Source organism: Berghia stephanieae, chromosome 2 (assembly GCF_034508935.2).
Source record: "Berghia stephanieae isolate SIO BIC M18660-M18661 chromosome 2, UCSD_Bste_1.3, whole genome shotgun sequence".
Classification (NCBI taxonomy): domain Eukaryota; kingdom Metazoa; phylum Mollusca; class Gastropoda; order Nudibranchia; family Aeolidiidae; genus Berghia; species Berghia stephanieae.
The window spans coordinates 107,296,823-107,321,727 of NC_088361.1; the positions used below are offsets into that span (position 1 = coordinate 107,296,823).

The 24,905-nt window shown below is 34.5% G+C and overlaps 1 protein-coding gene across 1 annotated transcript in view; it reads right to left on the minus strand.

Moving 5' to 3' along the window:
* LOC144966191 (cAMP-dependent protein kinase type II regulatory subunit-like) overlaps positions 1 to 24,905 on the minus strand; it is a 25,549-nt gene extending 644 nt beyond the window's left edge. The window contains exons 1-8 of the mRNA XM_078902348.1: positions 24,888 to 24,905; positions 14,024 to 14,433; positions 12,454 to 12,620; positions 11,275 to 11,507; positions 8,328 to 8,524; positions 4,720 to 4,852; positions 2,596 to 2,737; positions 1 to 293 (exon numbers count right to left, since the gene is read on the minus strand). The exon at positions 1 to 293 is cut by the window's left edge and continues 644 nt beyond it. Coding sequence (XP_078758474.1) covers positions 164 to 293; positions 2,596 to 2,737; positions 4,720 to 4,852; positions 8,328 to 8,524; positions 11,275 to 11,507; positions 12,454 to 12,620; positions 14,024 to 14,173 — 1,152 coding nt within the window. The 5' untranslated portion in view covers positions 14,174 to 14,433; positions 24,888 to 24,905 and the 3' untranslated portion in view covers positions 1 to 163. The remainder of the gene's footprint in view (positions 294 to 2,595; positions 2,738 to 4,719; positions 4,853 to 8,327; positions 8,525 to 11,274; positions 11,508 to 12,453; positions 12,621 to 14,023; positions 14,434 to 24,887) is intronic.

Sequence of the window (24,905 nt, forward strand, 5' to 3'; positions counted from 1 at the left end):
CAAAGATGACACCTGAGTCCAGCGAAGAGGATCATTGAGAACCTGTGCTGGAAATCATCTCTAAGTATCTCTAAGTAAGTACACTAAATAAATAACGTACGTAGTCACAATTTGAAAGACTTTTAGTTAAAATAAATATCATAAATGTTTGTATTTCAAAAATCTATTTTCGTTTTTTGTATTCGCTGGTTTTCCTCTTCATGATGTCGAGGCACGGTCCCAAAAGACGTTCGAAAGACTGTCGTTCCAAAAATGCCACCTTCACGTCTTCAACTGCTCGCACTGAGGCCGTTCTGAGGGAAATAATTTTAATAGCAAGTGTTTTAACATGCGAAGGAAGAGCTGAAATAGGAGGAGTAGTAGGGGGAGAAGGAGAAGGAGGAGGAGGGTGAGGAGGGAGGAGGGGAATGGGGAAAAAGGTAAGAAGAAGAAGAAGAAGAAGAAGAAGAAGAAGAAGAAGAAGAAGAAGAAGAAGAAGAAGAAGACATGATCTTAAAATCAAAACATATGAAGCACCATAGGGAATCTCGCAGATTGAAAAAATCCACTCTCAGCCTGCACGATCACCAAATTTATATCCCATTGAAATTTGAACCTCTTTGGGATATTTCGTACGGAATTAAGTTTTATGTCTCCCGCGAACCAATTTTTAAATGACAGTCGGTTGTCATGTGCAAATTTAAATAGATACCTGTTATTTCGTATCGATCAATCAGAACATTAATAGAACAGAAAGTTGAAGGTGGGCTAGCAGGCGAACGCTGGGTATCGAATGATGCTTCTTTACACTGGGAAGATTCGCAGTGCGAGAATTATTCGTGAGACTTCCGTTCGCCGACAAAGCCTACAAACATAACTCCTTACTAAGGTTTGCCGTTCCCAATATGATCCACATGTTTGACAGGACTTGAAAGAACACTGGCACTGGCACTGATTGGAAATTCATTTGCTAAATTTATATCACATTTTTACTCGTGTTGAGAATATTCATATTTGTGGTCCTCCTCTTTACCGAATTTATTACAAATTGCAACGAATGATATAAAAATTGATGCACACGTCTCATATTGTATATGGTTGGGTTGAGAATTGATTCTTTGATTTTTACAATAGGGAATGAGATTAGCGGAAGAGTAGCGTCCCTTGATTGGACGTCATCCGTGGAGAAGTTATTTGTAAACAAACCAACTACAAGCCAAGCGCTCCAAATAAAAAAAAATATATAATTCATATTTCGGTACAAAAATGCATATCATAATCAACGTTATGCATTTTTGTACAGAAATATGAATAACAAATGTTGTATTTGGCTTGTAGTTGGTTTGTTTAGAAATAACTTCTCCACCGGTGACGTCCAATCAAGGGACGGTACTCTTCCACTAATCTCATTCCCTATTGGTGTGTTTGCAGCTGCTGCTCAGTTTAACTCACTAAATGCTTTAAAATGGATAGAAACATGATTACAACAATGCACGTAGACAACCTGGAGCATTGATTACCTATCAATAATTTAATATGATATTAAAATATTTTAAAAGTAACTTAGGAATATAAAAAAAATATTGGATATCGCAACTATGAACCCCCCCCCCCCCCCCTTTCGTCTCAGCCTATCACAAGACTTTTTGGGGTCTTTGATAGGCTTTCTCTAAGAACAACGCGTCAACTCGAGGCATTGTTTTCTTATATTTTTCGGCCACAATTACTCGTCCGTTTTAAACTGACACTGCTGGTGGCTTTGTGCTGTTATTATAAAATGGGACCAACAGTGAATTTGATAAGGTTAAGGGCAGTTACAATAGCCTAAATATTAATTGTTGTGTTTTTCTTCAATGTCAGTTTACTTGCTCTATTTTATAATGAGGGATCCATCATGAAACAATATTCTGATTGTCGACAAATGGCTTCGAAAGAAGATGTTGATGTAAATTTGTAATCTCGCCATCAGACTGTCTGAAGGACCCTCACATCAAAAACGAATGTTGTTCTAAACAATACATTCGTGATGAGTGCTCAAACGTGTGCAAGAGTGTGATAGAAAACCCTAATAATGAACACAAAATCGAAGTGTAGGTACACACAGGCACGTCGACAAAGAAACCCAAATGATCCAGATTAGTGCCATTCCAATCCATTAAAAGGGAAATTACTTATAAGTAAAACTCCTGCTGTCCTAATTAATTTGCACAAGGTGAATACATATTGCATTTGGTTCATAATATCACCACGTTTACATAATCTTATGTGACATTCAGTAACATCTGACATACAAGGAACCAACAACCATAGCATGGATTTTATAGATAGTATGCGCTTGACTAAGAAGCTCATAACATTGCCATCCGGAAGTATAACGGACCAACACACAAAACTATGTGTAACCATGAACTTTTATAGTCTGGTTCATACAGTTTAGTGAGAAGTACTCATAAAACGTGGATGGCAAAAACAATAACAAAGACTTGATTGACGTCATCTTCGTTCTATCTATAAGGAAAAAAAAGGAGGTATCAATTAGACAATCTGATATCTCTTACCTCGTCAAAAAATCAAATCAATGTTTATAACTCTAGTATATGTTCAAAGTAACCTCACCTTGGTTTGTCTTCAATAAGGGCCACTTCTCCAAAATATTTCCCCTTACTAAGTCGGGTGACTTCAACTTCTTGACCAGCTTTATTAACATGCACACTGACCATTCCCATCTCCACAAAGTACATCCCGTCGGCTTCATCTCCTGGCGTGACAAATGCGATCAAAAATTAATTAACAAAATGATTTTAAATAGATAGATACATATTAAAACAAAACAAAACAAAACAAAACGTCCAACAACAACAACCCCCCCCCCCCCCAAAAAACAAAAACAAAAAACAAACAAACAAACAAAACAAAAGAAATACATACAGAACAAAATCAAACAGAAACTATAAAATCATGAAATGAAAAATAAAAGCAAAACAAACAATAACGAAAAAATCCCCCAACAAGAGCAAGAAAACAGCAAACAAAAAGAAAAAAAACAACAAAGAAAGCAAACAAAAAAACCCCCCAAAAAACCCCAAAAAACCTAAAAACCTAAAAACAAAACAAAACGAATCAAACAAAACAAATTTTTTTTTAAAGACAACAAACAAGAAATAAAAACAAAACTATTGCCCTAACGTGCTCGAGTGTGACGTCGGTTTCAATACTACCGACGTCAGAAAAAAAAAAGACCAACCCAAAGATGGGTTTTGATAATTTTAATGCCAGTTGTGGAACAATGAAAGAAGAGAAAAATTTTCCTCTTATTTTTCCTCTTTTTCCTTTTCTTAACCGTCCTCCTCCGCCTCTCCTCCTCCTCTTTCTTTTCTCCCTCTTCTCCGCCATTACCATCGTCTATTTTCTATACTTCCTCTTCTTATTTTCTTTTCTTTCTTTTCTTTTCCCTTTTTTTTCTTCACCCATTGCTTACTATTCTTACCACTCGTCTCAAGCTCACCCAACTTTCTCCCCCTCCCCCTCCCCCTCCTCTTCTGCCTCTTTCTCCGGAAAAGAAAGAATCAGGAGGGGATAAAAGGAGAAAAAAGATGATGATGAGGAGGAAGGACGCATGGATGAACAGAATGGGGAATAAGGTGGTAGTAGTGGTTGTAGTAGTAGTAGTAGTAGTAGTAGTAGTAGTAGTAGTAGTAGTAGTAGTAGTAGTAGTAGTAGTAGTAGTACTCGTAGTAGTAGTAGTAGTAGTAGTAGTAGGAGAAGTAGTAGTAGTGGTAGTAGTAGTAGTAGTAGTAGTATGTAGTACTGGTAGAAGTAGTAGTAGTATTAGTAATAGTTGTTGTTGTAGTAGTAGTAGTAGTAGTAGTAGTAGTAGTAGTAGTAGTAGTAGTAGTAGTAGTAGTAGTAGTAGTAGTAGTAGTAATAGTAGTAGTAGTAGTTGTTGTTGTTATAATAGCAGCAGCAACAGTAGTAGTAGTAGTAGTAGTAGTAGTAGTAGTAGTAGTAGTAGTAGTAGTAGTAGTAGTAGAAGTAGTAGTAGTTGTTGTTGTTGTAGTTGTAGTAGTTGTTGTTTTTGTAATAGCAGCAGCAGCAGTAGTAGTAGAAGTAGTAGTAGTAGTAGTAGTAGTAGTAGTAGTAGTAGTAGTAGTAGTAGTAGTAGTAGTAGTAGTAGAAGTAGTAGTAGTTGTTGTTGTTGTAGTTGTAGTAGTTGTTGTTGTTTTTGTAATAGCAGCAGCAGCAGTAGTAGTAGAAATAGTAGTAGTAATAGTAGTAGTAGTAGTAGTAGTAGTAGTAGTAGTAGTAGTAGTAGTAGTAGTAGTAGTTGTAGTAGTAGTAGTAGTAGAAGTAGTAGTAGTTGTTGTTGTTGTAGTTGTAGTAGTTGTTGTTGTTTTTGTAATAGCAGTAGCAGTAGTAGTAGTAGTAGAAGTAGTAGTAGCAGTAGTAGTAGTAGTAGTAGTAGTAGTAGTAGTAGTAGTAGTAGTAGTAGTAGTAGTAGTAGTAGTAGTAGTAGTAGTAGTAATAATTGATAATTACACTTCCAGTTAATGTTACATGAGCGAGGTCCCAACTCCATCATTGGCTAGTGGAACACCAGACTCTCTACGTCGTATGGTGCCGCAGCGCAATATGGGCAATTTGATAAATCCCGTAAATCCCACCTATGGGAGGAATACGGGGAAGGGAGGTAATGAGGGAGAGCAAACTAATGTATTCTCATGTTTAAAATAATTAACTTACCTTCCTTGATGATTGCTTCGTCACGTTTGAACTCTTTCGTCCCAAGAGCATCAGCCAAACTCATCAACTCATATTGATCCAAACTTTTAAGTATCGGGACTTCCTTCAATATCTGTTCGTACAATTTCCTTTTCTGCAGTAAATAAACGTTTAAGCAGTGTTACAAGGAATCAATTTGTTCCGAGCCCGTCTGTAAAAGTTTGCAATTTTGTATTAAATTTGTTGGGTTTTTAAAAAATGTTGCATGGAAATTTCAAAATAAAATAGAAAGGAATTAAGATTATATATATATATATATATATATATATATATATATATATATATATATATATATATATATATATATATGTACATACATACATATATATATATATCAAGGATTACTATACTGGAAAGGATTGACATGTCGAATCTTCAGCCCCCGCTAGTGGGGGCCATTGGTTGGATAACGATTTCAAGCAAAACTACTACTTTTCTGCCTTGGTACAATTTCCTTGAATGCGCAATAATTGATTCTGTTCTTATAATTTCGGTACTTTATAAGAAATTGGTTAATTGGCTACCATAAGTTTTAAATAATATTTCTTATATCTTGAATGATATGAAAATATATAAAATGTAGTGAACTATCAACAATTTTACTGGAAAGTATGAACTATTTTTTATGACGCCCTCTTACAAATTGAGTGATTGGGTTTGTTTTCATTTTTTAAAATCGAAAGTACGAATCTGCTTTCAATTGCTTTTAATAACTAGATAGATCTGTGGCTAATTTATCGAACCAGAATCTTTGAAAAGTGGTAAGTACCAATAATAATTGCGTAATAATTATTATTTAAGAAATGTTTAGAATTAGCATCTGGCTGTAGTTCCTGCAGACGATAGATAGACCCGTTGTCGTGCTTGCTCTGTCGAGTCGCACAGATTCAGATATGGTGATCAGACTGACATCCTGATTCGGATTTGTTTCTTATTTTATTATGGCTTGTGGCTTTATATTTATATCTTTTTTTTTCTATATGGTTAACTGATAAATATTGACTTTATTGTATTAGTCTATATAAGTCTAGAGGGCCCTTTGCTCGTCACGTCAACTTCACAACTTGAACAGTCCTTTCTACTACTAACAACAGTTGCTAGATAGATAGTAGATAGTCATTGCTATCGCTAGATAGCTAGACTAGAATAGTTAGTGGGTCTGATATTACCATATATGATGGAACTTGGACTCTGAATATATAGTTATGCCCATTACATGGATCTGGTGTTGCTGATATGACTGTCAATCGTATGGGACTAGTACTCTGAATATATAGTTTTGCCTCATTGATCAAAATGATCTGAGTCTGAGATGTTACTGTTACAACAGTTACACTCACCCAACTCAATCACTCTAATTATCTCTGTGACTATGGGAGGGAATTATGGATCCATTGACTGAAAGGATTGTACTAGTAGTCTGAATATATAGTTTTGTCTCAATGATCTGAGAAGTAACTCTATTAATTAACTCTTGACTACATGGAAGGGAACTATGGATCTGATTCTGATACTACTCATTGACTGTAAGGAATGAACTATAGTATAGTAGTCAGATTTTTTATGAATGGCGCATGTTTTTCTAGTTTTTCTCAGATGTCCTTCTATCAAAAGTTGTAAAACTTTGTGTCAACCTCCGAATCAATTTCTATTAACTGAATAAACAGTTTGGCCCGTATTGTGATGCCATACCACAAAAAAGATTTCTTCTTCACGACCTATAAAAATCTACTTTAAAACCCCTGTCATAAAATTAGAGATTTTACTCTGCTAAAAATGTAAACATTTTCGCACCACAAAGTAAGATGAATTCATCGTTTTTCAAAATAATCTTGTGACACGGTAGTTCCGGCTAGCGGTTATGAGTTCAGATCATACTATTTTCCGAATAAAAGCAACACACATTAACTGTTATAAAGTAACAACTAATGTAGTTTGCATCCCATTTTGACTTTGTAATTTATTGCTTTTTATTTACATCACGTCACGATGACCGAAGACTGATATGAATCTCTAGCTTTAACTCATTTGAACTAGTGATTAAATACTCAAAATTGTCAAATTAACAATGAACGTTTATAGGCCTATTTAACTTTGAAAAATTGTATCTATGCATGAACGTTTCACACAGCATTTTATGTTTTCATTTAAACCTATAAGCTCTTAAACAATACGATATGATACGGAATCTCTATCGGTTCCCCTCTCGTAAGGCTGCGAAAAGAAGTCCACTTTTATCTATCGATAAGTCCTTAATTAAAGAGGACAGCTATGGAATTGGAATTTTACAATCAACCCTCAGTTTTGCATGTTATTGTTGTTGAACACAAGCACATATTTGTGGAAACATTGTATCATAAATTGATGAATTTCTACTTTTGACTGGTCTACATTAAATTTATGTATTCCTCTTTGGCATAAAGAACAAGCTATTTCTCAAAAATTTGAAATCAAAATAATGTTGGAAGCGCGTAATGTTCACTTTCATTTGTATTCATCAATAACGTATATTGATTGTTATAAAATGTAAACATGTCTGTCGTTTCTTCATATTCGGATTCTGTACGAACATCATATAAGTTTCAATTAACCGAACATTCCATTTTAACAAATTCTTTCAAAATGGATAAGCGGAAAATCATATTTTTGACACTATAATATATATTTAGATTCCAATACTTACTAGTTATCGATTTTAAAATAGCTGTAATAAGTGAAATTCTTTCCTATTGTTTTAAAATTCGTGAAAAAATATATTTTACTAGGACAAAATGATCCAGAGGTTCATACAAATTTTTGCAGCTGTACATTGTGAACAGCTGAGAAAAAGAAGACAAAGGTGCGCCCCTTATTAAAAATCCGACTATTGTATCCCTTAGTAGATATTTTGGTATTCATCTTTTTCTTGGGATCATCCTCCGCAGATTACCTCCCTTTGTTGATATTTTACATCTCCTTTCCCCTTCATCTTCATCATCATTTTACATGTACATTCATTAATCAAGCTTCTAATGAAATCATCCTGAATCAATCACTATAAGGTCAGTTTTTAGAATATCTAACTACTCATCCTTTCCGTTTCTTGGCTACTCTTATTCACTACTGATAATAATAATCATTAAATATTGTTTTGGACCCAGAATTCACAATCACTCTCTAAAAAGGTAGATCTTGCCATATAATAATGCCCCTGCTGTTATTTTGGTGTAAATTTTCTCTATTTTTTGTTGGCTCCCACTAGCGTTGCCTGAAGATTCCATATGATTGTCCTTTCAGTATAGTTGTCCTTGATATATATATATATATATTATATATATATATATATATATATATATATATATATATATATATATATATATATATATAAATATATATATATATATATATATTAAGTCAGAACACTCACATAATCAATTAATTTGACTGGGAATGTCAGATTTATGAATTGGCATTTAGCCTATATTCAATCATCAAAGCATCTTCGCACTAAATTATGTTTCCTTGAGCAGTGGCTTTATTAATGTGACCTTTAATACCCTAGATGGTATCGATCCCTAAATTCTCCTGACCTTAAAAGCTGATGAGAGAACGATACGCCTGAATGATTGTCTGTCCATTGCCCACAGGTACCCATCTGTCTCAGCCACCACAGTTGCAGATCTCGGCATGTTGTACATTAGGGCCAGCTCCCCGAAACTTCCAGAGTTTTCAAACTGATGAACACGCTTTCTATCAGGGCCCGATCCGACCATTACTCCAAAACGGCCTTCCATGACACAAATAAATAAATAAATAAATAAATAAATAAATAAATAAATAAATAAATAAATAGGTACGAATAAATTAACAAATAAATAGTTATATAAATAATGAAAAAAAAAAGGAATTCAAAACCAAGTCAACCAGTATATATATATATATATATATATATATATATTGTCACAGTAAAGGTTGTTCACAATTATCTTATTAAATTTTATTTTATTAAGAACTGAATTCATCTCACTCCAGTTATATTTCGGTAGGCCTAGATAAACTTTACCTTCTAATATTAGATCGTCTTTCCTTTTATAGCCTTCCCTCGAATTAATTTCTAATTAGTGAATACTTTTCGTTCTACATTCTGTCACGTAGCCACTTATTATAAAAGCTGATAGGTCTAACATTCGAGACTCACTTTCTCTCCACAATCTATGCCGGACGGCCAGTCACCCATTCATATACCTACGTTAATATAAACATTTCCATGTCTAGTTAATAAATAATTTAATTGTAGCACAAATCATAACAATGGATTAATGCTAGAGTATCATGATAGTAAATTTACTTCCGTTTGTAAAATCTATCTTTCCCATAATGGTTAAAGAGTATATTTTAAACGTGGGTGGGGGGTGTCACAGTAAAGGTTGTTCACAATTATCTTATTAAATTTTATTTTATTAAGAACTGAATTCATCTCACTCCAGTTATATTTCGGTAGGCCTAGATAAACTTTACCTTCTAATATTAGATCGTCTTTCCTTTTATAGCCTTCCCTCGAATTAATTTCTAATTAGTGAATACTTTTCGTTCTACATTCTGTCACGTAGCCACTTATTATAAAAGCTGATAGGTCTAACATTCGAGACTCACTTTCTCTCCACAATCTATGCCGGACGGCCAGTCACTCTATTCCTATATATATATATTGTAAGATTTTTATCTTTTGGGACTTTGTAGATATTATATCTACACCATTAAGACGCCGGAGCTTTTAACTTTGATTGTATAATCTTCAAGGATCAAACCCAAGCCCGCTGTACTACATTATAACTCCTTACCAGTTGCCTGGAAGTGGAATTTTACGAGTCCAATCCTGTTATCAGAGGAATAGATCATCCAAGCCCATCAACTGCCTGGAAACGTAAACTTATGAACCTGACATATTATTATAAGTTACGTAAAATATTCATATCTCTATTTGTAACTGCCACGATCACTGTTTATCTCTTTTAATTAAATTTCATCATCATTTTTATTTCATTGTAAACAAATCGTTAATTGTTTTTCATTTATAGTAACTAGTAAATTCTGGGGCCTCATTCTACATATATTTTATGCATAGTCGAGTAGCTCTTTACTCACTTGAGACCATGACATATATATATATATATATATATATATATATATATATATATAACATTTCAAGTATAATTATGATCAACTTGTTTCGATCGTTCGCTGATGAGAGCTGGACTGCAGCCTTATATATCAGGTCCATCTCTAAGGAGTTGCCCGGAAGATAGAGAAACGCAAAACTCTTCTGAGGAAGCTGGTGGGAACAACAGGGTGCTAATCAAGCGATTCTGGTTACTTCCGCTCTGGCACTATGCAATTCAACCGCGGAGTACTGCGCTCTCGTGTGGGGTAGAAGCAAGAACGTTGAGAAGATAGATCTAAAACTTCGCAAGTCCATGCATATAGTGTCGGGAACGCTGGTAACAACGCCTAGAGAATGGGACCCGATAATGGTATCAATCCCCCCAGATATCCGGCGGAAGACGATTATAAACAATTGGCTTGATAAGATAAAAAAAAGAGGGATTGGAGATACTCCTGCTCCCAAGCGCATAATGGACGGTGCCTTGCTTTGAGTCGAAATGCCTCGGCAACCCTTGTACGCAGCTTCCCTGACTTCGGACAGAGCTGCATATACGAGTTGGATGTCGATTTGAACGAATTCAATCACTTGAGGGGGCGGGGACATTGACTCCTCGAAACTTGGGAAGTTTCCAAGCGTTTCCACCAGCAAGAGGAGACAATGAGTGGCAGCGAACCTACTACTTCGGTCGAGAACCTGCTTCATGGCACACTCCCTTCAACAGTGAGGACTTGCCACCTGTCCAACATGTTCTCGTTGTGGTCAGGACAGGAGCCCAAAACCGCAGAGCATCTAGTTGAACGTTGCCTTTGTGACGAAGTGTCCGGGAGGGCTCGCGACTGTACAAGATTGCGGCGATGAGTGTGCGTCCTCGATTGATCATCTTAACATAATAGTGTGACACCATTAGAAGCTGCTGCAATTTAAAAGTGGCAGTTGGTGGTCAAAAATAATATTAAAAGCTAAAATTGTTTTAAGTGAGACCTGTTTAAATTTGCCTTTACCATCTTCGACTGAAAAAAAGGCCAAAGCTCCTCTGTATATTAAAGTATCTTATTATCAAAACCTATAGAAATGCCCCCCCCCCCCCCCCCCCAATATAAAAAAAAACAAAACAAAAAGCAACAACAAATAAACAAAAAAAAAAAACCCAAACAAAACAAAAACAAAACAAAACAAACAAAAAACAACAAGCAAATAAACAAATAAAAAAAATAATAAAAAAAATAAAGAAATAAAAGCCAACCCCAAAAAAAAAAATAAAAAAATCCAAAAACAACCCCAACCTCCCAAATGATATAAACTATAAACTATCCGTCAAGGCTGTGAAACTGAATACAGATTCCAATGAATGACATGACATATCAAGAAATCACCTCTGTGTATCACGTAGAAATTATCTCCATCGTTCCCCTGCTGAATGACCGTCTCATTCGTGGCCACTTTTCGTTCAAACATCGCATTGACCACGTCTCCAAGCTGGGAACTGTCCAATGATCGGAACAGGAGAATGTCCTTGATTGCATTGTAAAGATTTGTCTTCTGCTCCGGTGTCTTCTCGTGAACAGCAAGTGGTTCATCATTGTTTTCCTCCGCCTCGGGATCATACCTGGTCAATGAAAAGCACATGCATTTTGGTGATTAAAATAGAATATATATATATATATATATATATATATATATATATATATATATATATATATATATATATATATATATATATATATATATATATATACACGATTTGAAAGATATATAAAGAAGGTCATCATTGGCATCTTCCACTATTTGTATCATGGAAATCTACTTCACTGAAAGCTACGTGGATATTTACAGATCTGATAACCGAAAGAAATTATGGACTTATTTTAACATTGTTGTAATGGAGTAAAATTTGCCTTTTTAAATTTTTGTTGTTGTTGAGAGTACGCTTATTTCTATTACAACAATAAGACCATACACATTTGGGTACCTAATCAGACTTGTTAATTTCCGCTTTGTGCTCAGCTGAGCCAAAAATGATAGAACCTACCATCGTTGGCTGAGCCTCGTTTTATTGTTGTGGAATCGGGACATTTAGCAGTTTTAACGGTTGCCGGTTTTGGAGTTTACAATTAATTTATTTTATAATTTATTTATCACTGCCTGAACCTAGAGTTATTGTAAATGTGTGCGGCTATGTGGTATTGTGGTATGACACTCGCTTTCGGATCTGAAGGTCCTGGGTTCGAACCTCGCTCGGCGCATAGTTGAGTCCACGGAGAAGGCTCTTTACGCACATTCTCTTACCGTACTCAGGGGAAAAATGAGTACCTGGCCGTTAACAGCTTTGTCTCTGTCCGAAAACAAAATGTAATACCGCCTAAAACAAGCGTCATGTCCCGTCCTAAATGTAAAATGTTCTGTTGGCCAGGGACCCATTGTAAAGCCCTTTGAGCACATTTAGTGGATATTGCGCTATATAAAAGCTCATTTTAAAAAAATGGTGAAAAAAAAAGTTAGTGATATAAATAATGTCGTTACAAAGAGGTTACATTGTAAACTGTATAATTTACCTTTCAGCCGAGACGGATCCCCTCCGAGCGTATTTCTGTCCTCCTTTTGGTTTGAGGCTATCTTTGTCTGGTTCCACAGCCATGTCGTCATCGTCTACAATGATGTACATGGGGATGCTGGAAGCCGCGTGATTGCTTTGTGTCGTTGGTGTCGTTGGTAAGGTAGACTGTCAGAAGAGCATAGTCATTTGAAAAAAAATGATCATTATTATTATTATTTATTATTATTATTATTATTTATTATTATTATTATTATTATTATTATTATTATTATTATTATTATTATTATTGTTATTACTATTATTATTAGTTATCGTAAAAAAAAAAAACAAAAAAAAAAAAACAACAAAAAACACAAAACAAAAACAAACTTCTTCATCGTGATGATTTATGATCGTCGTCATAACCATCATTCTGACCATCCTCCTCCTCCTCCTCCTCCTCCTCATCCTCCTCCTACTCCTCCTCCTCCTCCTCCCCCTAATCATCATCATCATCCTAATCATCATCATCATCATCATCATCATCATCATCATCATCATCATCATCATCATATTATTCGTCAATTTCATCATCACCAACACCGTTACTTCCTCAAGTATTATAAACAATGTATCCGAACAACAATCCTCCTATTCCCCTTTTCTCCTCCTTCCCCTCCTCCGCTTTTGCCTCCCCTTTATCCTCCTCATCCACCTCTTCTTCCTCCGCCTCCCCCTCCTTTTCCTTCTCGACGTTGTTATCGAAGCCCTCCTACGTCGGCCATCATTATCACTATCACAGAAACGTGATTAATTAAAATACTCACCATGCCACCAATAACACCACCATAACAAATATCGCATTCTATATTCTAGTAAAAAAACACTTCCCTTCTTCTCATTGTTCCCACTGAAATGCGGGTCTGATAAATCTAGAAGGACAAACAAAACTATAACCAAGGGTGGGGCATGATTCTTTTGCTCGGGAGAGCAACACGCCAAGATCTCCAAAATTAATCCTGGTCCTCCAAGTCAGGGGGATTGGCTAATATGGCTAAAACAAATAAACAAACAACCCACAAAAAGGGGGCACCCCCCCCCCCCCCCCAAAAAAAAAAAAAAAACCCCAACAAACAAACAAAGAAAACAAAAAAAAACAAAAAACAAAACAAAACAAAACAAAAACCAAAAAAATAAAACAAAACAAAACCAAAAACAAAACAAAAACACCCCCCCCCCCCAAAAAAAAAATAATAATAAAATAAAGCAAAAACAACAACAATTAATAAATAAATAAATAAATAAATAAATAAATAACAACAAAACAAACGAACTAACAATGTTACAGAAACAGCATCGAAGGAAAATAGTATGAATTCGCAGCTGCCCCGTATATTAACAGACATAATGGGCAATAAGTAAGTAAGTAGAGCTGGAGAATTACTCGTATAATGCGATTTCTGACCAAATTCTGGAACTTAATGATCTCGAGCAAATACGTCAGAGAAACTTGGGTGTTTCAGTCACTCTCAGGTCAATAAAATCCCGATATCGTTAAAAAAAATCATATAAAATCACTCATCACTTACCGAGGCAATTTTACCATTTTTCATACTGTCTTGTAGTCCACGAAAATGTTCCACAGCAAAATCAACGAGGTTTGAGGGCCTTTCATCCAAAACAGCAATTGTAAACTCCCTCAACAGTGGGCCCAATTCGTCAGGAATCACAATATCCATCGTGCTCTTCTCTCTACTATCATCGACTTGCTTAAAATTAAAATTAATTTGGTTTTTCACGGCCGCATTTATATAGATAGTTCGAAGATGACGTCACTCGGGTCTTTGTTATTGTTTTTTGCCATCCGCGTTTATGAGTAATGCTCACTGAACTGTATTAACCTGACTATAAACGTACATGGATACACACAGTATTGTGTGTTGGTCCGTTATACTTCCGGATGGTAATGTTATGAGCTTCTTAGCCAAGCGCATACTATCTATACGAAAAGTAAACTGATCTGAGCAATGTCAAGATTCCACACGGTATTCCTCATCTTTGACAGTGTAGTATAAAAAGACTTTTGATTCATCTCAAACAGACGATTCAAAGCCATCATTTCTCATGGTTAGTAATTAATACTAATTTGATTCGTTTTTTTTTTTTTTCAAAGAGGAAAAACTACACGGTGCTCCTGGATGACATTCCCATTCCGCTATTTGACAATATGACCAAAGCGGGGCATAGCGGCATAATATAATACCCAAAGCTTTGGGCCATTTTTTATTTGAAGATGTTGGACCATTAGTTTGGATGTCGGGAGGCTATGCCTAGTATAATCAACACACTACGCAGACCTGCCAACTTAACAATCAGCAAATTCGTAATTTTTGGGTGATCAAAATTGTAGTAACTATAGTTCACTTTAAAAATCAACTATCATCTTACTCGCACACGGATTAAATAACACTTCGAAAACCTTAAAATTATGTAATCTGGCTTCAACTTTCATTTTCAATAAGTTTTAATGACTTATGCCTCCTAGACACCGACAGCTAAACCGCTGGGTATACCGTTGACGGCAGATCGGCCAGTAGAACGTTAGGTGTATAATATAATATAATAATAATATATATGGGAGTCGGCGGTCAGAAATGACATTTCGACTGGAGACAGCAAAATATTTATTTGACATGTTAAATATTTTTTTGGCCTGTCACCGGAAGGCGGCTTTCCTTTGATCTTTCTTGTTTTGTTTTATATATATTCGTCTTTATTCTCACTTTTGATTGAAATCCTTAATGTAACTACAAGATCTTAATACTAATTTCAGATCATCGGGAATGTTTCGCGGTGTGGTGTGGATGACGCGCAGTGTCACGGTTTAATTGACATTTTGAAATGACATTTCTAAATGACATTTCTAACGGTAGATGTTGAGCGGGCATTAGAGATGCTCGCGAAGTTCTGAAATTGGAGCTGAAATTTCGTAATTCTGCGAATTATTCGTGATAGTAGACAGTTCTGCACAACACTATACATGGCAATTAGAACGTAAGGAAATTGGGAAAGGATTATGGCGGGTGGTGGTAAGGGTATCGTGAATCTTGAGCCGAAGTTTAAACATCGGAAGGCCAACACATCTGGTAATGCTCTCATCGTTTTCTCCAATGCATGGCATTGGTGGCACAAGGCATGTTGTTACCAAATCAAGCGAGAAGGAGCGTGGTCATCAACTAAACGGATGATAATAGGAAATCTTAAAACTTTGGCCCCGGTGTTATGCCCTAGAGTAAGGCAATTTACAAATATTATGAGTGTTACCTGGCTACGGGCAATGGTACATATTAGATGAAATAATAATAATAATAATAATAATAATAATAATAATAATAATAATAATAATAATAATAATAATAATAATAATAATAATAATAATAATAATCATCGTCATTCATTCATCACCACCATCATCATCATCAACATCATCATCATCATAATATAATCCTCATTACACAGTGCGTCATAACATTTATGTTATTATCCAGTATCCAGAGATATATCCTATATTTTTAAAATAAAAATTAGCACTCTCTTGCTCCGGGTTCTGAAGGCATTAGCTACTTCTGAATCATAGAAAATGAAATTTATGTTAAATGACGAAACATAGTATTCATGATGAGAACAAACGCGCGTTAAGCCGCTCAACCTTGACCATGAACTGTGAACCTGTAAAGTTGTGTAAACAAACAATAAGAGTAGCAGAACAATGTTGGACCGAGTGTTATGAAATACAATTTGCCGATCGCCAATATTATATGGGACTCACACGTGGTTTTCTTATGATTTAGTTATTCGGTTACTGTAATTATTCTTTCAGAAGAACCATGCCAGAAGGACCTGAATTATTTTTATCAAGTCTCTACATCAACCGTATTTGTGGTGGTTTGATTTTTTCCGGCAAGATTTTCAGGAATCCTATTCACAAATGTCAAGACATAGCTTGGAATGAATCGGCTTACACAATTTCAGCGGAGTCAAAAGGAAAAGAATTAATGCTTCATCTTCGAAGCCACCCATATGACCCTGTCAAGCTAAAGCAAAACAAAGAATGTTCTATTCTCTTCACTTTTGGCATGAGTGGGAAGTTCGAATATATTTCTGCTGACGCTATGCCAAAACACTCTCATTTAATCTTCTTTACCAATAGTGACCCAAAGATGGGCCTTGCCTTTGTTGACTACAGGCGCTTTGGAAAGTGGATAGAGGGAGGCCAATGGTCCAACGAAAGGGGACCTTGTGTAATCCAGGACCATGAAAGCTTTGTGTAAGTTTTGTGTTTTCATGTCTTTAAAACGTCGATAACTTGCAGATTTTCAGATCATACAATAACTAGAGCATCATCTGTAATGCTTCCAAATTACAAAACACCGCCCATCGCTGCTTAGATAATAAAGAAGCCGGCAATTAGCAGTTGATAACAACCGCTTATGTCTACCGATTGTTGACATGTCCAAGGCCAAATTGAAATTGACACATTTGAACCAAAAGTGACTTTATGATAACAATTAAAATGTATGGAATCTCAGGACAAAGACAAGTGTCAATTCACTTCTTTTAAATGAAACCCAAACAGTAATCGCAAACGAAATATCTCTAAGGACAGAAGTATATCCAGGGATAGTTCTAGGACCAATATTTTCTTACTTTACATCTGATTTCAGGAACAAATCAAAGATTATATGCAGATAATTAAATATGAACTGAAAATGATGAAAATTGTTGGATGAAAGTCTTTGATACTCTGCAACAATGGGATAAGCTGTTTGGGAAATTAAATTTCATTCAGATAAATGCTGTGCTTTGAAAATAACACATATATAAATGTAAGCCAATAACATCTAAAAATTTCATGATAATAACATTCAAAAAGAAACCAAATATGCTCAATTCTTGAGGAGTTATTATTCATTGCAAGCTTCACTGAACAGAACAAAATAAATATATGCTGGAAAGAAAAGAAATCTATTCAATGTTTTCTCAAACAAAGCGAATCTCGTTGTTCACAATCAGTTTATAGAAATGTTTTAGAACTCAAGCTTAACCAGTGCTGGACTATGGTTATGATAGTTCCGTTTTGGATCAACTCGGTAAAATAAAAATAAAAATAAATAAGTGCAAAAGAATATGTTACAAATGACTACTCACTCATTGATGGAAACACAGACGCACATGTTATAATGTATCTCTACCACATCATGAAGCTAGGGCTAAAGTAAAAGCTTAGTACTACTTCATAGCGCGGTACTCATGGATTAATATAACATAAAGTGAAATGAAATGCAAAATTAGCAACTGAAATATCAAACTGTTGATAGGTCCCCATCTTAAAGTTTCATCTTTATTCATTTCCAAAATATGTTCTGCTTGTGGAACACCGTACCTGCTCAAGTTCTTTAGTAATGAATACTATATATAGAGTCTTCCATGTCCAGAAAAATGCTACCATAGCTTTTTTCCACCCAAAATGCAAATCGGACCGTCCACAGCGATGGTAATAATCAGTTTAACTCGATTATAAGAAGTCGAAGAAGAGCGTCAGGGACTAAATTTTTAGGTGGGTAGAGTTAGTCAATTAAAATCATTCAGAAGATAAATCTACACAGATTGTTCTAGTTCTAGTGTATGGTGTGTTGTTCAACTCTCCCCAATAAATGTTTTTTTGTGTGATAAATTTGCCTTTCCTTTATGATGATCCCAGATTCATTATCTGAAAGAAAGCTGGCACCAGCGGGCGGTTGGATGGGAGCATCACCCTTGAATCATATACCTATGATGTTCGCATGGGTGTACGATCCGATAGTGATGTTGTTTCTTCTTCTCTTTACTAGCCTATCCTGCTTCTTTGGTTTGTGATTGTATTTTTGACAGGGGATTTTTTTTTTTCTGTAAATCTTCTGCCTGTTTGTTCTTGGTTATTTATAATTTAGCTTATGATATCTTTAGGTTATGATTTTGATTTACATTTGTACTATTTTTGTTAGATTGCTTGTTTTTTTGTTTCAGCGGTCTCTCATATAACCTCAATTGTGTTGGAAGAGACCTAAAGCAACAAACAAACAAACAAAAAAAAAAAGCTGGCACCATGGGATGTCAATACACACTGATGATGTGGTCATAACACCATAAACTTTCTCCCTCATAAAAAGTAATTTGTGTTACAAGAAGTATATTTTTTTTTGTAATGTGCCATTATTATGACCATTTTTTTTTCTTTGAACTTTTATATAAGAGATCTTCACTTGGTTTCTAGATGCAGTCAATCAAACTGTTTCTTTGAATTCTTGATCTCTCACTGTTACCACGAGTTACATCCACAAGACTGATTGCTTTGATAATACAGAAAGAAAATGAAATTCAGTGTTGAATCATCATAATTATTACTTGTTGGATGCTTATGCCATAATTTGTATCTATATATTCTCCAATAGGAACAACCTAGCTGCAAATTTGAACAACAGTGCGTTTAACAAGCCAATATGTGAAGTGTTGCTGAATCAAAAGTTCTTTAATGGTATCGGGAACTACTTGCGTGCAGAGATTCTATTCAGGTAAAGTAATTGAGTTAACATGGCAATTCCAATGTAATGTGGGAATCAAGCTATAAAGCTCATATGACTGAATTAATGATTGAATCTTTCAGGCCAAAAAAAAAAAAAAAAGAGATTTGGAGCTGTCTGAACTTTCACAACCTTGATGGATAATCACAAGGTTATACCGTTGAATGCTTTTCATTTCTGCAGATTTTGATCAATAGATCAATAAGATATTTTAATACACAGAGGAGCTCTGGTTCTTTTACCAAAAAATGTTAGAAATCGAAGATGGTAAAAGCGAAAACTAACATAATACTTTTAAACAATTTTAGTTTAATAGTGTGCATGACCACCAACTGCATCTTTAAATGGCAAATATGGCGTCTCATGGAAGATATCAGGTCTTTAATATACTTAATTGAAATGGCTTCCCAAATGTCAACAGAAGTTTGGAACGATTCATTATTTTTTATGAATGTATGGGGGTCACTATAGCTCAGGGACTGAGGTCGAGGTCGGGTGAAGTCGAGATTTTTTGGACTCCCTTATCAACCCAGCAGTGATTAGGTAACTGGGTCTGTTTGATCTGATAGAAAGTACTTTGTGATGAATTAGCATCCTATCAAAAGGGTAGCCAACAATTGTTCATTTATCGCTATAGAAACTGAGATGAACTTCAGCCTGATGGCTCTGAAGGATTACCCTTTGATTTGCAGTTGGGCTCTTGGTTTTCTCATAGATGTTCGTTTGGGTTCATCTCCAGTGAAACAGCTGGTCAAGGATCTATGAATGGGATGCTATTGGCATTAAAAAGCTTTCTTACCTCATTGAAACAATGACTAGATGTGAGATAAGTTATAGTGTTGGAAATGATATTTTGTCCAGGGTCAATGAAAGGAATAACATGTGCTTGTGATGTTGTTTCAACTAATTTTTATAGTCTTCTTGAATTCATACTAAATCTGTTTTCGAAATTCTGATATTCCCTCCCCATACAAAAACTGAACTGTACTCACAAATACGAAGTTTTACAGGTGTATTTGGATGATAGCTTTCACGTTTGAAATGATAATACTGCATTCTCCTATCTTTCTTACCAACTTCGAAGAGACAAGACATTGCTCCATTTACTCGAATTGTTGCCCACTGAAATCTATATATTTTGTTCTTTTCTGAAAGCAAAATTCCTCATTTTAGGGTTTATAAAGTGACAATAAATTTTTAAAGAAAACCTGACAAACAGTGCGAGCATGAATTCCAATTTCAAGATGAATTTGCAGACAGAAAGCGATTTTCTTTATGGATAGCAATGATTATTTCATTCTCTTCTACTGTTATCTTTTGATGTCGCCCTTAGCAAGGATGAGCTGCTACTGCACCTGTCAGTTTATCTATCCTGAAATTAGAATGCATTGATCTCCTGGTAGCAATGATTTTTAAAAAAATCTCTGTCAAATAACTTAGTGTTGCTAGTATGTGTTCATAACGTAGAAATTCGTTTTAATGTTGTCAACCAAAAATTATTCTCATTGATGTCCAAACTAGGCCTGAAGTTCCACTTTAATTGTGTTTTGAATTTGAGTTAAGCTTTAAAAAAACTCTAGTTGCTAATATTTCAACTTAAAAATATCAAACCATTTATTTCCTCAGATGCAAGATACCTCCATTTGAAAAAGCTAGTACTGTTCTCAAACTAAAGGAGCAAAAGCATGAACTCAAGGAAGTGAGTTTTGTTGTTGTTTTTTTTTATTTTTCTAACTCGCAGTCTCCATGTTTTGTACTGACATAGTATTCAATTAGTATAATATTCAATTGATATTCAGCTTCAGATGCCAATTGTAATATATCCCATGTTATCAATTGTTCATTAGTCCACCTTGATATTGAGACTTCACTGTTCGACACAATCTATCTGTTGATAAAGATATGAACTCGGGTTTCTGTTTTAAACATTATAAAATGTTTTTACAGGAAAGTACAGAACAAAATGCATCGAACAGCAGGAATAAAGACACTAAGATTAAAGAGAATTCTTCAGGGGCAGGAAGACTTGCAAATAAGTCTGAAAACATCAAGAAGGAAGTATTTGAAGAAGTTGATCACAATAAAACTAGCGTTGACATATTTGTGCCTAAAGCCCAAGAATTGCTGAGACTTTGTGGATCAGTGCCTCTCGAAGTTATTGATATTGGTAAGCTTTTTGTCAAATATACATTGTGATAAATGGTGATAATGAAAGTGGAAGGCCTATCAGCATTTCAGACCTTGTTACTGAATAGTAATTATGACTTGCAAGAAAACTATATGTGACTAAACATGTCGAAATGGTATTATCTCTGGGTGAACATGATGCTTGAAATAAGTTACGTCTTGTAAGAAAATTAAGTGAGAGGACTGATAATTTTTTTAGGGAGGTCTTTGAAATTTTGACAATTATCACTCTGTTGAGCACATATATATTTCACCTTCTACAATCGTCGTTTATTTTGTGTACTTATGAATCCGATAATTCAAAATATGATATTCTCAAATCAATCCAAAATATATCGTGTGCATGAAAGTCTGGGGCAAATCAGCAAAAAGGAACACGATATGATAGCCATCCCTTATATTTGAATTTGAAGTTTATTCATCTAAGCGGTCTTAAGAAGAGACTGAACTTCTTTCACATCAGAGTTTCTGCTACTATTTATGTGACCACAACTGAGTACATAATACTTTTTATCTCAGTCACAGAGATGTCACTAGTGCTTTATTAATTAAATTCGCTATGACTCTTATTTACACTCGAGTGTCAGCTGTGAAAAAAGTAATCTTTATCATGTTTGATTAGTAAAGCAAACATAATTTTTTTTTTTTCAATTATGAAGTTTACAGGACAGACAGTTGGGTTTTTTTTTATAGTTATGTGACATGCCATCTTAAATAAATGATAATCTGGTTGGAAAAAAAGTAGGAGCAAGATCAGACATTGGTATACGTCGATACCCTTGAGTGAATGTTATATGGCAGGAACATTTTAAAAAAGGAAATTGGCAGGAAGGTTCCAATAGCTCAATTGGAAGAACTCCTCACTCACAATTCACAAACTTAATTCTGTATCTTTTTTCAGGCCCTTCTGAACATTCAGCAGTAACGTGGTAGCTGGGTCTATTATATCTGATGGAGAGTGCTATCAAGATTTCATTTTTAACCAAAATATCACACGGTTGATTAATGATGATGTGTTGGTTATGATTATAATGAAAGAAAAATAATAATGATGATAATAATAATAATAATAATAATAATAATAATAATAATAATAATAATAATAATAATAATAATAATATTATTATATTATTATTATTATTATTATTATTATATTATTATTATTATTATTATTATTATTATTATTATTATTATTATTATTATTATTATTATAATCATCTTCATCATCATCATCATCATCATCATCATCATCATCAATATCATTGTAAATTGCATTTGTTTAGTACTTTATCTCATTTTTTAGACTGTAAGAACTTTACAGGATAGAAAAATATCAAGTTGAATAAATAGACACACCAACAATCTGCTTTTCAACAGCTCGATGCCAATAAAGAAAGAAAAAATCTCACTAAAACAAAACAAAAAATCAAAAAAACGAAAAAAAACAACAAACATTTAAAAAGAGTGTCAGACTGTTTGCAAAATGAAATTAGCCTGCACAAGAATGCGGATCCCAAAGTCAGGATGCCCTCCATAGCAGAGACCCAGCCTAGTATTTTTTAAAAAAATGGTAGTTCTTATTGTTGTGATTTAAATATTATTCAACTAAAGTAATATTTTTTTACAAGGTGGTAAAAAATATTTATACACAGACTGTATCTTAAAATAATAATTGAATATTGAAAAATATAATACTTGGGAGGGGGATTTGGGGGGGGGGGAGGGGGGGGAGGGGGTGTTACATGCAAATCTAAGAAAAGTGTCAGAAGGGGTGGGTTGTGAAGAAGATAAAAAATTTCCCCAAAAAAGGTGTAAGCTTGTATTTGAATGGCCCTTTAGATTATTCACTGTTGCTTCATAGCTTGATCTAGATCCTTCGACTATTCTATCATCTTCCCTTTTACTGATGTTGAAATGACCTAAAAGTGTTGTAAGCACTGTAAAACCCCTAAAAACACACAAATGTCAAAATATTGAGTTAGAACTTAAATGGTATCAGAAATGGGTATGATGACATAACATAATTTGTGACCTTTTTTATGTACTTCAGGGTCGACCAAGTATAGTCTGTCAGAACTTTACAAAGATGACTCTGAGGGCAAGTCATTTAATGACTGGTTGCAGTGCTACTATCAGGATGGAATGAAGAATATGGCTGATCATAATAACAGAACAATCTGGTTTTCAGGTCCTGCTGGGGCAATGGTACCCTCAGGTATACATCATATATTATTGTATTGTACCCCTTTGGTTTAGGGAAAAACCAGATTTTACTATAGCATAATAGCAAAAATTTATACGAGGCATTCTTATTATTCTTTATACAAAATGTAGCAGTTCAAGAATTCTTTTCTCCATCATGCATCTGGTTTTACTAAAAATAGATTTTGCTGAATAATGATATCCTGACCACAAAGATAAATCCTCATGTCAAATTGTTAAATTCGAGAACCAATCGTTGTAAAAAAACAAAAACTTAGATTAAGAAATAGTATTGGTTGGGTCACTGGAGGGATATAATACTAAGTTAACAATTTCACTTGTTCGGTGAGACGAACAAGAATTTTAGATCACGTGATCAAATTTCTTTTCCATTCTCTTGTCTTGACAATTCAGAACGAGGATGAAGCCTGCCTTTCACGTTAGAAGATGAAAATGGGCAGGAATAATTGTGCTTTGATTTTTATCAATTTGTGACAAATATAAAATATGTTGTAGAAATTGCGATTCAATCCTTTTTTATTTGCGGGTGGAAATTATTGACATTGCACTTTGGTACAAATCGGACAAAAATTACGACTTTGGTGATGAAAAATGACTTTGATGACAATTATTGTAAACTTTGAAAATTATTATGAATAATTTCTAACTCCCTTATATGTGGGCTGATTTTGTAATTCGTGGTATCAATTTTATTGCAATGAAGAGATACGAACTTCAGAGTTATTTTTTCTGATGCGAAATTATTACTTTATATTATTTAGCACCGAGAAAAATGTTTGGTAAATAAAAATATTACCCGCTTTGATCATAACAATTCAAATGTGCTTTAACTAAACCTGATTATTTAGCAACATTTGGACTAACCTCTGTCGTCTTAAACTTGTTAGTATTAGTAGTAGTAATTTTTAAAAGTTGGCTTTTATTTGTTGCGGAACAATGAAAGTCACAATGATGATTTCCAAATAGGTGCACAGGTGCATTTTTTACATATTCGGATGACATTTGGTTCTTAAATTGCTAGGTAGGATTTTTCTTGTAAAGGTAAGATTTTTCAGTCCTTTTTTTTGCTGGACACCTTGCTATATATAAAAGCTTACTTTTTAAAAACGTTTTTACTTTAATTCAAATTATTGTACATATTCATTCATTCACCATTTTCATCATGACGAAAATACTCCTTCGAAGTATGGTGTCCCATGCAGAGTTTATCACAATTTCTTAAGCTTAAAATGAATAGTAACAATCGCATGTTTCCTTTTGGAGAATATGATATGATATGATTTTGGACACACTGATAAATAACAAATGAATGTATGATATAAACTTTTCAGACAAATAAACTTAATCTGTTTTATAGCATTTTATATTTGCATTTGCATTGATATTACATCCACACAAAATATATTAAATCATGAGGAAGTACTCTGAATGCTGCAAGCCG